The following is a 14,786-nucleotide window of genomic DNA, read 5'->3' on the forward strand; positions in this document are numbered from 1 at the left end:
TATCGGGATTGTTAAGAAGGAGAGAAGTGATATCCGGAATAAAGCGCAGAGCAATAAGAAAGAGAACCCAGATTAAGTATCCTGCTCCTCAAGAACAAAGTGAATGCACTGTGCGTATGTGTCGTTATGTTTAACTTAAGTAAACGCATACTAATATGCGTGTTCCATTGGGTATCTTAGACACATAATGCGAAAACTGATATTTGAGGCACTTAGAGCAAGTCCAACAGTGTCCTATTTGGAGCTCCATATATAATATAAAAAATGATGTCCCGTGATTTAAGACATGTTTATCTAAGTTCAACCTCAACAATGTGACTTGTTAAAGTAGAGAGAGAAAGAAAGTGCGTATAAGAATATATATTATAAAATATACGATAGAGTAAGGAGAGATGTGCCTTATTAACAAGCTTGAAGAGGTTATCCTAGTGATATAAGACATCACCAGGACATTGTTGGATCAACATTTTTCATCAAATACTTTAAATTATGATTTAGGACATGTTATAAGACATCTCTTGAACCTGCTCTTGTATTTTATTTTTTTATGACAAATATGACTTATAGCCGAGTGTCTGTTCTCCGTAATCTCGGGATGAGGCAGGGTCGAACCCAAGATCGAAGACGACAGAGGATAAACGCTTGAGCTGTCTAACCAACCGTGCTTACTCGCTCTTACATTTGAAAAGTATATTATTTAGGGCATTTTCTCGACAATTAGTGTCAAAATGTTACAAAAGATTATTTAATATAATTATATAATTGTTACACACACACATATATATTGTATATATATAATTCACGTTGCATGTAATTACAGATTTTAGTTTGATTATTTATGACACAAATACATACAATTATATTTAAATTATTCAAAACAAATATAATCTAATTTCTAAAATAAAATTTAATTTGATAAATACAAATTATAGTTTTTTATTTCAGCAAGATTGATGTGTAAATGAATTATATTACCATAATACGTTTATGTAAAAAACACAAAAATATTATAAAAATTCTGATTAAAAAATAACAAAATGAAAAAACTAAATTTTTTTGGTGTAGCTTCTAGTTATTTTCCATTTTCATAAATTATATCATCCAGAAAATTTATTAAATATTTATATATTCCAACATATCTGCATTTTTATTAATTAAACTTTTTAAATTTAGCCAAGCATCCCTGCTTTTCCCTACGTTTATACTTTACTGGCAGTGTAATAAAAAAATCCAAGTGATAAGCAACTAAGCTAGAGTGAAGTTAAAGACAACCACAATAAAGGGTCCACTTCTGTTATCTCTCTCTACCTCTCTGCGCAGAATTAAATCTTTGTTTTGGAGGGGTTGGTTCAAAATGCCTGAAGAAGATACATACATATAAATAAATCTACACATATTCTAAATCTCAAATTCTCTTGCATTCTCAACCATTAAAAGCTCCTACATTGTCTTATACAATTGTTTGACTTGTTGGTTCTTGTACTGACTCTCAGTTCACTCGAGCTCCCCAGATCTTTCAAGCTCAGATTCAGAACATAATGTCAGGGCTCTTTCTAATGTTTGGTGCCTCTGGTGAGTTTACTTGGTCTTAACTTCTTGTGGGTTGTCTGAATGTTGCAAATGTGAAATTTTTCTTGTAATTGTTCAGTTGAATTGAGCTCTTTGAGCTAGGGTTTATAAAATGTATATGTATGTATTTATTTTTGTGTGACTTGAGTAATTATACTACCTAAGTTGCTGTTTTTTTATATTGGAAGACAAATGTGTAATTGGAGTGTGTAGTTGAAGTTAAGCATGGCTATGGAATTTAGTTTTTTTTGTCTTTTCATTTTTTTGTTTAAAATTAGTGGAGAGAAATGCAATGACGTGAAATTGAAGCTTCAAGTTGGGAACTTTTTAGCATTTGCAACTAAGAAAATGATTGCCTTGAATGCGGCTACTTGAAGTTGTGTAGAAGATAGGGAAGTACTTCAACCACAGTCAAAAAGTTTAGGCATTTTTATTTATATAAGAAGTAGGTATTCAGCATAAGCACATATTTCATCTCGATATATTCATTAAGTTGGGGGGTCATTCGGAAACAGCCTCACTAGTGGAAGTGGTAAGTTGTATGGTGTGGCCTTGGTTTTTTCTCCAAAATTATGTGACTGGCAATATAGATGTATTTGATATTCAAATAGTGTATAATGTCTTGGCATTCATTCATGCTTTAGTAAACCATATTTTTTACTATGCCAAGTGAAAAGGTTGTTGCTAAGTACATTATATATAATAATATAAGGAAACTTCAAGTTGCTCGGAAAGTAAGTATAATTTTTGGCGAGTTTTCTAAGAATATTTAGATTAACTGAAGTTGCTTGCATTCAAGTTTACAATTGGAGGCTACACTTAATATCATTTTCCTTTCATAGGGAGGGTCTCTTACTTGCAGATTGTTAAGCTGAATTATTTCTTTCTTTTATAATGAATGAAAAGCAAAAATGATTTTGCCGCCTTACATTGATTATAAGAATAGACAATAATAGTGCACCATAAATCAGTAATTGAATGATTTCGAAACATTTATCTATTAGAGTAGGAAGAATATTTGAGGTTCATGCTTCAATTGATTTGGGGGGTTGCGAGCTTGACTGTGATGAGTATTACAAGAATTTGAAGCTGATTGCTGCAATGTATGCTGTTTTCGCTTGATGCTGTAGCGCATATCTTTGTTTTTTATATGTATATTGAGATTCTTTTTTTAATGATTTCCAGGAGAACTGAAGAAGTTTCGAAGATTATTGCTGAAATGGATGATTATTTCACTTTATGCTATATTCAGCACCTGTGCAGATTTACCCAATACCCCAGTGGAAGAGCAGGTCATTTCACCAACTAACAGGCCTTTGCTAGTTTCAGCTATACCTAAAATCCCCATGTTAGTTGACCTCCCAGTATTCTACAAACGTCATCGTAAACATATTATACATAATCCTGTTCCAAATCTTCCACCTGCACCTGCTCATTCTCCCTACAATAGCCCTCTGATAGCCTCTGCTCATGCTCCTTCAAACTCACATTTTTCAAAACCGTCAATGAGGAAAAGCAAATTACTGCCTCCTACCGCTTCTATGACACCTCCATGGTTGCATAATGTTTCTCCAACACAATCGGATCCTGGCGCTATACCTGCCGTTTTAGCTAATCCACCAAAAGCACCAAGTAAAACATGATCCTGCACTCTTGCTTATTTTCTTTTATAATTAGATATCTTCATTTCCAGGATATTTATATTTTACATTTATAATTCGATGAATCAGCTCATTTAACATTACATCTTCAGTTGTGATGCTGTTTTGGTTTACCTTGTATGCTAATTATGTCTTATGTTTCTCAAGATTGTTGTGGACACAACATGGTGCGAAAGCGAGGGACCCAGGCTTGCCACTGTGTATATCCGATAAAGCTTGATATTCTCCTTATAAACGTTTCATCAAACCCAAATTGGAATATTGTATTAGAAGAGTTTGCTTATCAACTCGGTCTACGGGGATCTCAAATTGCGCCAATAAACTTTTATGTAGTCACTTCATCAAATTGGAACATTTCGGTGGCCATAACTCCGCATACAGGAAAAAGCTTCTCTGCAGTTGAAGCATCAGGAATAAATTCTTCACTATCCATGCATAGGGTTCGTACAAACCCCAAATTAGTGGGTGATTACAAGATACTCAACTTTACCTGGTTTCAGTCTCAGGCTTCATCTCAGGGTAATTGCCATCAACAATTGCTGCTAATAGAATCACGATAGATATGGTTACCTGGTCCATTACTTCTTATATCTATATAATAGCGAGCAAGATACTGTTTTCTAATCATTTTGCAACAGTTTCTATCTTTGTTATGACTGCTCTGATTTACAACTCCATGTTTTGCAGCATCACCAGTTGGCGCACCTTCATACAATCCTTCGTCTTCCACAGAACTTAATACTTCAAGTAACGGGAAACATCCGAGTATTGTCTTGATCGTTGGTGTAGGTATTGGCGTTCTGATAATTGGCATTATTTCAATGCTTATAGTCTGTTCATATACATCTCAGCAAGGGAAGAAAAAGGAGAAGACCTATGTCACAGAAACTGGTAATGCAAACAATAATCCTTTCTTAATCTTATGTACCATTTTTTTGTTTCTTGTCTTTCATCTGAAAACATGAAACTTTGTAAAAAATAGCTAATTTTAATGCTCAAGTCTTTAGATTGTAAACTTTGAATTGCACTGTAACAATTTTTTTAGCATTTATAAATCATATATATAGGGTCCTACTCCACTGCAAACCTCCTTAATATACAAACTACAAACTAAATTAAAAAAATTAAGTCGCAATGAAATATAGCACATGTGGTATGCAAATTGATCGTTGGGAGATGAAGAAAAATATAGTGAAGGCAGATGTCAAAAAATCAAATTAGATCCGATTGATGGGAAAAATCAAATTAGAATCGGAGGGGATCATGTATGAAAGAGTGTATTTTAACTGTGGCGACTTCTAGGGGGCCATTAGATTAGATTTATCTAGGGCTTAGATTTAGTTTGTAGTATGTACTCTAGTTTGGTTTGTATTTGAGCAATTGTCACTTGCCTTTATATATATATGCTAAGCTTTGTCCAGAAGAACACCTCAACTGAATCATTCTTCTTCCATTAAAATGAAACAATCAATACTTTTGTTCTGAGTTCGTGATACTGCAATCCACAAATTGACTAATTGCCCACAGTAATCTATAGCCTTGCAGTCATGTCTATAACTTATTAAATTATAAAGATAATTAATATATTTTTTAAATGTCAGTGTCTCAAACTAAATCATGTTTGATTTCCTTCCATAATTCTTTTAAACTTCCATGACGCACTGAGTAAATAAGATCTAGTTTCGTTTGTATTCAGCAAACAATTATACGACTCCACATACAAATTTGCTGAAGATGTGTTTTAAGGACTATCAGCTGGATAGTGTGAACTGATTGTTTTCTGAAATGTGTTTCTGATGAGGTTTTCAAACTACCATGTGTTGATATGTTTTAGTTTCCTGTAGATATTCCAGCCAAGTCCAAGACAGTCGATGCTCTTCCGAGAGTAGGGTCCCTTTCCCTCCACCCGACCAGCACACGCTTCCTTGCATATGAAGAGCTAAAAGAAGCAACGAACAATTTTGATTCTATTAGTGTGCTTGGGGAGGGTGGTTTTGGCAGAGTATTTAAGGGAATGTTAAGTGATGGTACGGCGGTAGCAATAAAGAGGCTTACGAGTGGAGGACAACAAGGGGATAAAGAATTTTTGGTTGAGGTTGATATGCTTAGTAGGTTGCATCATCGAAACCTGGTGAAGCTTGTAGGTTATTATAGCAATAGCGACTCTTCACAAAAGCTGCTTTGTTATGAGCTTGTCCCCAATGGAAGTCTGGAGGAATGGCTCCATGGTAATTAATTTTCATTATACATGTCCTTTTTGATCTTATGCCAGACACTAAATTAGTTTACCGCTGTCTTGTTTGTTTTATGTTGGCAAGTGTTACAAACGAAGTTATAATTTGTTAGGTCATGGTATATAAGCTTCTGACAAATGTATAATAATTTCCTGTATCACTGTAGGTCCTTTAGGACTTAATTGTCCTCTGAACTGGGAGACCAGAATGAAGATTGCCCTAGATGCTGCACGAGGCCTTGCTTACCTGCATGAGGATTCCCAACCTTGTGTTATACACAGAGATTTTAAGGCGTCAAATATATTGCTGGAGAATAACTTCCAAGCTAAAGTTGCTGATTTTGGCCTTGCAAAACTGGCCCCTGAAGGCAGGCAGAACTACCTATCTACGAGTGTAATGGGTACCTTTGGGTCAGCCTCCTTTTCAACCTTTTCAATTGATCCGATTAAGAATTCTTTCAACTGAAACTAGCAAAGAGAGTAATTCGCTTGCAGTAACTATTGATTCAGTAGTCAGTATTCTTCATGTTAAAAGTTGGCGCTAAGGTTGTTTGAAATGTTTTCAGGTATGTAGCACCTGAATATGCAATGACTGGTCATCTACTAGTAAAAAGTGATGTCTACAGCTATGGTGTTGTCCTCCTTGAGTTGTTGACAGGACGGAGACCTGTGGATATGTCACAGCCATCAGGACAGGAAAACCTTGTGACTTGGGTTAGTAAATATGATTGATGGACTCGTATTCCGTTTTCTTTAACCATATTATTTTTCATCTAATTATTAATGCTTTAGAGATGTTTCTTTATTTAAGTTGCTGATTTTCTTCATTTACTTCCTTCAAAATTTCTTTTATGACTTGCAGTAGATCATTTCTATTAAGTAATCAATCTAAACACGGCCGTGCAAAATCACAGAATTTGTATCTGTTTCAGGCCAGGCCTATTCTTAGGGATAAGGATCGTCTTGATGAACTTGCCGATCTCAGGCTTGGAGGAAAGTACCCGAAGGATGATTTTGCAAGGGTTTGCACCATTGCAGCAGCTTGTGTTGCCCCTGAGGCTAACCAGCGTCCTACTATGGGAGAAGTTGTGCAGTCACTTAAAATGGTGCAGCAAGTTACAGAGTATCAGGATTCTGTGTTGACCTCCAACAACCGTCCTACCTTCACATCAGACGGGACATCTTCTATCTTCTCTTCAGGTCCTTATTCTGGAATAAGTGCATTTGAAAATGATGTGATCTCTCGAACAACTGTATTCTCTGAAGACCTTCATGAAGGAAGATGATCAGGTAACTAGATAATCTAGCTTTTTTTTTTTGGGGGGGGGGGGGGGGGGGGGGGGGGATGTTTGTACAGTCGCCCATATGGCGGGAGGATTCTTTTGCAAATTTAGGAGAATTTTGTTTAGGCAAGCTGATGTTTTAGGTCAGGATTAGGATATACTTGATCCTTACTTAAAACCCTTGTAGAGTACTTTCTTTTTCATCAATGGTTGTACCGTATCTCCATGTTGCATTCAAGTATCTACATGAGCTTTCCTTCGATTTGTCTCTTTCATCTGACTTCAGAGGATCCAATCCTCTATCCATCTTACTTGAGTAGCTGAAATTTTATGGCAGGGTAACTACTAGATTTTCATTTCAACTGATCTGGCTTGCTCATTATTTTCTGATTTTAGTTAAATAAAAGGGTCAAAGCAAAGCCAACTCTTAATCTCTCGTTGGAGCTGGGAATATACCCTGTATTTAGGTAGCCCAAATATAGTTCATTAAAATCCTAAATTCATGCTTGACCATTCTTTAATTCCTTGATAACTGGGTATTAAAGCTCACCACCCATCCCAGAAAACCTCAAATCTTTGAAGACTGAGGTCTTCATCATTTCACCAGGTTGTTCGTCCTCCGATCCATACCCCCTATCGGTTAGCCTCCTCTCTTCTCCAAGAGAAGAGACAATGGCTTCCAACATCAGCCAGGCGCTAGTCACCCTAGCGATTGCCTCCCTCATTGCCTTGTTTGCTCAGGCCGACTCGACGCCTGCAGCAGTAGGGTCTGCCCCTGAGCAGCCTGTCGATGCCAAGACACAGATGACTCAATTCATCGAGTCTACAATGAAAATTGCAAGCCACAAAGCTGAAGAATTCCTCAACACCATCGATGAGCAGGCTAAGAATCCAGCTACCTCTGGAATAACACGGGAATGCCTTCAGGAATGCAGAGAAGTTTATGGAGCAGCAATCGACGACATGAAGAACACCATCGACGACTTGAAATCAGAAAACTATTACAAGGCCAATGTGGATCTCAGCGCAGTCTTGTCAAACATCGATACCTGCAGAGACTGCTACAGGGAGATGGTCGGACAAGAACCTAAAGCCAACTTCGACAGCTGGGTCATGGGAGTCGCCAGTGATTGCCTCGGAAAACTCGAAACCGTCACCTCTTAAATATCTCGAATTGTAATAAATTAGTAAGGGTGATTCCAATCCTAATGACTCTCACGAGCTGAAAAAAGTACGGCACATGTTAAGTTCTAAATTTTACATTCTCCGAATTCCATAAATTCTGTAAACCAAATGCCAAATAAGACATCAAATTAACTTTTAAAATCAAGATCACATGACCATGAATATATAGTGAACATTCAACTACAATAAACCAAAAAATCGTTTCTTAACAATAAGTCGTTATACGACGGGTCACAGAAATTTAAACACTCACGCAATCTCGACAATACTAAAAACACAAAGCCTAGTTAGAATCAGCAACAACACTCATTCTTTGGATCAACCTATCTCTAATTTGCTGCAAATCATTCTTAACCGAAAGAAGATCATTGACATCATCGCAAGTATCAACATTCAACGTCTCCAACCACGCCTTAAGCGCTTCCATCTCTTGAAAATCTTCACGCGCATCATCAGCATCATGATCACAAGCAGCGCTGCTATTTGTATGAGTTAGAAGAGGGTTTGGACTAGTAGCATTGTACAAGAACTTGTCGATAGTGTCAGCGAAACAAGGGTCGCCGTAGATATAAATTTTTCCGGCGGGCGAGAAAACGAGAACGGCCACATGAGCGGCGGAGAGAGAGTGGAGTTGATGGGCTTTCTTGAAAAGGCCTCGGCGTCTCTTGGAGAAAGCGACGAGTCTGTCGGTTTCCTTTTCTTTTCTCTTTATCTCTATCTTCTTCTTTCCTGTACCCATCTCTCTCTCTCGCGTCTCTCTCTCTGCCTCTGTGATGAACGTTTAGTTGATAGAAAAAACCTACTGTATAAGCGAGCGATTGCGGATTGTGAATATATATAGGGGTGCGAGTATCTATAGGCTACGCGGGGCTTTCCTAATACACTTCCAATTTGGTTTTTGGACTGCTTAACAAATACTGGTACTATTTAAATTTTATTTTGAGGTGGCGTGATGCACTTGTAAAAGGTTTATAGCAATTGAAAAATCTCCGCTCCAGTCTTGGTATATATCCGACCCGATTTCTACCTGTTTTGAAAATGATTCAAATTGAACAAAAAGATTAAATTTGAACAATATATGATCTCAAATATGAGTACTGCTCAGATTAGGTCTCATATTATTTTTTCATAATACAATAATAGGGTCGCGCTCAAAAGAGAACCGGTGCTTAAAATATAACCATAGAACCACTAAGGTTCAGCTACAAAACCCTAATTTTAAATAGATTTTTAAGATCTAAATCTAAATATATGTTTTTTTTCATGTTTTTTTTATCATTTTGTGTGTTCAAAAATAATTTTAAAATATAATACATAGATATTGATATTTTTTGCATGTGAAATTCTGCCGCTGAACTCTAAACAATACGGAGTATTAAAAATAAGGTAAAGGTTGCATGAGTTCTCTCTCTCATGCTTATCTTTTGAACATGACCCTACGATCATAACCAAATACTTGAATATGATTCATATTCAATTCGAACTTATATACGTTATATTTTTAACCTATTACATTTGTAAGTATAATCATCAATTTATAAAATTCTAATATTTTAAAATTTTATTCCACCGTGATAATATACATTATCTTTATATATATTTAATAATTATACATACATATAACTATAAGTTTTAAGTTACAATTATTATATATTTATAATATTGTGTTTATTTAGACTAAATGATGATTATTTAAATAATTAAAATGATAATGATTAGTAGATTATATCCGACTTATTCTGTGAATCACAAACCATCCGGTTAAAAATAAAATAAAATAAATATATATATGATATTGGCTTATAATTTGATTTAAATCCGGATTTCAAATATCCAGGTCGACCTATATCCGAATAATGTAATCTCAAACCCTAATCTGGTCGACCTAAAATATGATCCCATACTTAACAAATGGGCACATATATCACTGCACTCTGCAGAGAGGGTACAAACATCACAATTCCTCTGAAACCCTCACCAACTAGCTCTCCGCACAAACCCTCCCACCATGTCTACGACGAGGGTCACTCCAGAAACAATCTCAAGTGCTGTCTCTGCTCTTCTCAAGTGGAAAGAGACCAAATCAGCCTCAGAAAAGGCTCAGCTTTTGCCCCAAAACGACTTCTTTTACTTGACTCTCACATTGGAGCATATTCCTCAAGAGGGTCGTCGTGTAAACCCCTACAAGATCCCTCTGCCTCACCCTCTGGTTCAAGACTCTGAGATTTGTTTGATTATTGATGACAGACCCAAGTCTAAGCTCACTTCAAAGGAGGCCAAGAAGAAGGTACAAGCTGATGGTATTAATGTTGCTAAAGTCTTGAATTTTAGTAAGTTGAAAAGTGATTATAAGACCTTTGAGGCGAAGAGGAAGTTGTGTGATTCTTATGATATCTTCTTTGCGGCTAAAGGGCTGATCCCCCTTTTGCCTAAGTTGTTGGGGAAGAGTTTTTTTAAGAAGAAGAAGGCACCTTTGCCGGTTGATTTGAGTCATAAGAATTGGAAGGAGCAGATTGAGAGGGCGTGTGGGTCGGGATTGTTTTATATTAAGAAGGGGACGTGTAGTGTGGTCAAGATTGGGAGGCTTTCGATGGAGGAAGGGGAGGTTTTGGAGAATGTGGTGGAGGGGATTAAGGGGGTTATTGAGTTGGTTCCGGAAGGGTGGGAGGGTGTTAGGTCTTTTCACTTGAAGTTGTCGGGGTCTCCTGGGTTGCCGTTGTATGAGGCTGTGCCGGATATCAAGTTGAAGATTGAGGGGGTTAGGGAGAGTGTTGAGGAGGGGAATGAGATTGAGGTTGAGGTTAAGGAGGGTGAGAAGAAAGATGGCAAGTTGGGGAAGAACAAGAAGAAGAAAGGGAGAATTCATGAAGTTAAGTATATGGATGTGAGTGGTGAAGATGAAGTGGCGAATGATGTTGATGAGGGTGAGAAAGAGAGTGAGAAGGTGAATGATGAGAGTGAATTGGAGGGGAAGAAGACAAAGAAGAGGGGCTCGGCGAAAGAAAAGGCTATCGGGGAAGATAAGTTTGGCAAGAAGACTAAAAAAGCTGCTCGTGGAGTAAGAGTTGGTGCTAATGAGGAATATGTGAGTGAAGAAACTGATGATAAGCAAGATTTGGATGTCAAAGAAGTTGAGCTTAAGAAGAAGAGAAAGAAGGCTGATGCTGGAGGACAGGTTACCGCTGATAAGAATGTGGAGAAGCCAGCAAAGAATACAAAAAAGAAGGCAGATGGTGATGAACAGGAGAAAAGTCAACTGCCTGTATCCACGGAAGAGTCAGCTGAAAAGAAGGGTAAGAAGAAGAGTGGTCTTGTTACAACAGCGAAGAAGGCTAAGATTAGTAAGAAGAAGTAGAGTCCTGAATAGTAAGTTGAATGGAATCTTGGAAGGGACTCTAGGACTTCTGGATTTTATTCAATCAAGTAACATTCCATTTCTGGTCTTCAGCAAATTTTGGTCTAAGTATTACTATTAGATTTTCTTATGGTTTGTTTGGTTTATTGCTTTGTAGTTCATGGAACAAGAAGTTAGTAGTTTAAGGTCCTGACATTGAAGAGTTTGGGGCTTATCTCACATTCAGTATTGAGAGTTATACACCTGCATTGCATTGGCTTAAAAAAAAACATCACAATTATATTTTAGTAATTTTAATAAGGCAGAGTGAAACTCGAACTGGAATCCACTAAAGTTTTAAGATGTCCGGACTTTGCTTATTTCTGATTTGTTTTAACAAATGTAGAAGATACACTAGTGTTCTGTTTTTATTTGTGTGTATACTTGTTTTAGTGGTGTTTTTTGTTATGATATTGCATTGTTTAGGTATGTAAGATGTTTTAGGGATGATTTTTGAGTCCTGTCATTACCATATTACATTGTGGTGTTGCTGTTGATCATATTATGGCAAACACAATATTAATTAGCTCAGGTTTTCTATCTTGATGCTGTTGATCCTAAGAAGGTTTGTTTTTCGTGTGCACCATTCTCCTCTCAGTTTTCACTCTTTAGAAATTTTTTGGCATACGCTTATTTCATGTGCTCCTATACCTTAGTCGTTAGTTGCTGTTTAGATGTCTCTTTGAAGAAGGGGTAAGCTTGACGTATGTGCTCTCCTCAAGAAACTTGAGGTCTAAGCGCTGCAATATTCTGTTGTTTCCATGAAAACGAGACTAATTTTTCCATGAATTTACTAATTGGTTGTTAGCTTCGAGCTACTACTGGGTTGGAGGGATTTTAATTGACATGGTGATATCTTTTACACTAATATTTTACAGAAGCTGGTTTATTATATACTGTTATACCCAAATATAGAATCCGCTGTCAAGTGTTAAAATCTCGTCATTAGGACGATCTATAAGGAAAGACAGGTCATTTCGGGAGTAATCTCGTCTGCTTCTCAGTGTCGCCTTATCTTGAGCATCACCTGGTGTCATCTGGTCACAAGACGCGATACGTTGTCGCCTGTTATGGAGGAGAAGCCTCGCCCGAGGTTCTTACCTGGCAGTCATTCACACACCACCTGCTATCTTTGACTAGTATACGCTAATGATTATCCTGGCCTGCTTATTGTCGGCCTAGCCTCTGCCTCTTACTGAGGAAGGACACCAGAAGTTGCTTGCCAGAATCTATTATGTTCATTATCCTGGGCTCAGGCTCACAATCAGCCTCGCCCTCAGCAAGGACTAGCTCATATAATCAACTCAAGGGAGATCCACATGGTCTACATTAGGGGTCAAAACCGGGATGTCGGGTCAGCCCATCCAGTCTCATGCTCTTTAGAGTAGGCTGGGTCTCGGCAGTGGCCCACTATGCTGGAATTTAGGAATGAGGCCATATTTAACACAATGAGGCGTATTCAACCTGTTGTTTCACCTGTGTGTGTTGGTATGGCAGCTAGGTAAATTATTTTCGACCTTTCTTACTCACGCCAGTCCCAGGCTTTATGTTTTTTCTTACAAATTCATCTGTCAATTTCTGTGACTATGCTGCATTGATTTTGATCAGTTGCTAGTCTTCCATGAGCGTGTCTTTGTAAAATCTTATTGTTGCATGAAAATTGCGTGGTTGCTCCAGTAATTGCTCTGTTATTGCTATGTATCTGCTTAAGATTCTCGTAGCTCAGTCATAAGAAACGGTGTTTAGTTCTCATTCATCTGAAATGGCGCTTCCCATTGCTTCCATATAATCCGTGATTTTTAAATTTTTCTTGAACCTGTAGTCTAATTCTGATGTTATTAACTTATTATGCGATAAATTGTCATGGCTCTCAGTAATTTTATTTTTCTTATTCATGTATACCTTTCCTTCATTATGTGACAGTAATGGGAGCTTTCCTGCCAAGTGCTGGGACCAATGGTAGATAAGTAGTCTGTCAATTAACTTGCATTGAGTGTCTTCCCTGACTAGTGTTGATCACAGTACCTGATATTTCCTGTCTTGAGGTCTCTTGAAGGTAAAAGACACAGCTTGCCCGAACTCAAGAATGATGATACATCAGCCTCTTGGTGAAGGTGGAGCACAAGGTGGACAGACTGATATATACATTCAGGTGGGTCTTCAGCTAATTCTAATTCTACAGGAATTGTACTCTGTTGCTGATATTAACTTGGAATCTTGGTTTTGTTATGAGATTTTTTGGTAAGTTGTATATAAATGTTGCAAATTAAGTTATATCAGTCATATGTTTGGTATACATGTGTGTGTGCGCGCCCACACACACGCTCACTTATGCACAGACCAATATACTCCTAATATATTATGCCCAACTTAATTACAGATGTGATGCCCAGTCACCTAGTTATGATCCGTCTTTGACTTCGCGACAACCTTGTGCTGTGCAGAAGTTTTGCAGTTTAGGTTGTCTGATTATGACGTCTTCATTGATAAGACCATGTCAATTTGTTTCTTAACTTGTATTCCTTATGAAGGTGAGAGTACTATCATAATCAACAAGTTTGCCAAATGCCTTATTTAGCTCTCTTTATTTTCAATATTCTACAGCTATTAAGCTCAGATTTGTTGTGAATTTATAACATTTAGCTGACAGACCCTGTGACATACTTATCAGAGCTTTTTTTGTTTAATTGGATATTAGTTGAGTGATTGTATTTCATGCTTAGAGCAAGTCCAAGAGTGTCCTAGTTCAAGCCCCAAATATAATATAAAATATCATGTCCTAGTAATTTAGGACATACTTTAGTAATTTGAACTCCAACAATGTGCCTTATTCTCACAATATGTCTAATATTTTATTATTAAAAACTCTCTTTGATCATTAAAGCATAATATAAAAGTAGAGAGAGAAAGAGAGTGTATAAAATATAAAATAGGGCAAGGAGAGATGTGCCCCAAAAATAGGGCTTGGGGAGGTTGTCCTAGTGATATAGGGCATCACTAGGACATTGTTGGATCAAGTTTTTTCATCAATTGTCCTAAATTATAACTTAGGACATGAGATTGGGCATCTCATGGACTTGCTCTTAGGCCATTGAAATGTTGCATCAGAAAGCAAATCTGAATGCCTCTGTCCGAGCATACTATCCAAAGTCTGGAGAAGATAAACCAGCATACAGACCTTGATTTCTATGTGGAATTTTTTTGAGATGCCTAGCACTACTCTTTTCCTGAGGATGTCACGTATGTAACACATGAATTAAAAAATAATTATGACATTAATGTTTGTGCATTCAAGATACATGTAAAAGGTTAAAAGATTGTTGATTTGAGACGAATGAAAATATTATATTAATCAGTTCTTGATTTGAAAATCTGATGTGGCCTACTATCCCAACAAGACATTACATAATCCTTTGAGTTTCAATCCTGGATTTGTTAAACAATTCAATTAACCGTTTGTT

The 14,786-nt window shown here is 37.1% G+C and overlaps 4 protein-coding genes across 5 annotated transcripts; 3 read left to right on the forward strand and 1 right to left on the reverse strand.

Annotated features, from left to right (window-relative positions):
* The first annotated feature begins 1,230 nt into the window (after nt 1–1,230).
* On the forward strand, nt 1,231–6,781 carry LOC108205983 (probable serine/threonine-protein kinase At1g01540). Its single transcript, XM_017376130.2, has 8 exons — nt 1,231–1,572; nt 2,755–3,201; nt 3,378–3,749; nt 3,918–4,121; nt 5,075–5,458; nt 5,631–5,874; nt 6,030–6,177; nt 6,396–6,781. The coding sequence occupies exons 1-8, from the start codon at nt 1,539–1,541 to the stop codon at nt 6,747–6,749; spliced, it is 2,187 nt and encodes a 728-aa protein (XP_017231619.2). The 5' UTR covers nt 1,231–1,538; the 3' UTR covers nt 6,750–6,781.
* A 637-nt stretch (nt 6,782–7,418) lies between these two features.
* Nucleotides 7,419–7,910, forward strand: LOC108207406 (uncharacterized). Its single transcript, XM_017377857.1, has one exon. It carries the CDS (start codon nt 7,419–7,421, stop codon nt 7,908–7,910), a length of 492 nt encoding a protein of 163 aa, XP_017233346.1.
* Nucleotides 7,911–8,214: 304 nt separating this feature from the next.
* On the reverse strand, nt 8,215–8,670 carry LOC108205984 (agamous-like MADS-box protein AGL11). The gene has a single exon (XM_017376131.2). It carries the CDS (start codon nt 8,668–8,670, stop codon nt 8,215–8,217), a length of 456 nt encoding a protein of 151 aa, XP_017231620.1.
* Nucleotides 8,671–9,800: 1,130 nt separating this feature from the next.
* Nucleotides 9,801–13,599, forward strand: LOC108209609 (uncharacterized). Of its 2 annotated transcripts, XM_017380606.2 has the most exons (3): nt 9,801–11,354; nt 13,249–13,284; nt 13,382–13,599. In XM_017380606.2, exon 1 carries the CDS (start codon nt 9,940–9,942, stop codon nt 11,284–11,286), a length of 1,347 nt encoding a protein of 448 aa, XP_017236095.1. In that variant the 5' UTR covers nt 9,801–9,939; the 3' UTR covers nt 11,287–11,354; nt 13,249–13,284; nt 13,382–13,599. The 2 variants fall into 2 exon arrangements, with proteins under 2 accessions (XP_017236095.1, XP_017236090.1); XM_017380601.2 differs by having other exon boundaries at nt 13,249–13,599.
* Nucleotides 13,600–14,786: the final 1,187 nt, after the last annotated feature.

This window comes from Daucus carota, chromosome 2, assembly GCF_001625215.2.
Source record: "Daucus carota subsp. sativus chromosome 2, DH1 v3.0, whole genome shotgun sequence".
Lineage (NCBI taxonomy): Eukaryota > Viridiplantae > Streptophyta > Magnoliopsida > Apiales > Apiaceae > Daucus > Daucus carota.

Bases quoted from the DNA above. Each gene is read 5' to 3' on its own strand.
- LOC108205983 (XM_017376130.2), top strand. From the start codon at position 1,539: ATGTCAGGGCTCTTTCTAATGTTTGGTGCCTCTG. The intron at 3,750-3,917 runs GTAATTGCCATC...CATGTTTTGCAG, and splicing joins GTCTCAGGCTTCATCTCAGG to CATCACCAGTTGGCGCACCT. The intron at 5,875-6,029 runs GTCAGCCTCCTT...AAATGTTTTCAG, and splicing joins AGTGTAATGGGTACCTTTGG to GTATGTAGCACCTGAATATG.
- LOC108207406 (XM_017377857.1), top strand. From the start codon at position 7,419: ATGGCTTCCAACATCAGCCAGGCGCTAGTCACCCTAGCGATTGCCTCC.
- LOC108209609 (XM_017380601.2), top strand. From the start codon at position 9,940: ATGTCTACGACGAGGGTCACTCCAGAAACAATCTCAAGTGCTGTCTCT.
- LOC108205984 (XM_017376131.2), bottom strand. From the start codon at position 8,670: ATGGGTACAGGAAAGAAGAAGATAGAGATAAAGAGAAAAGAAAAGGAA.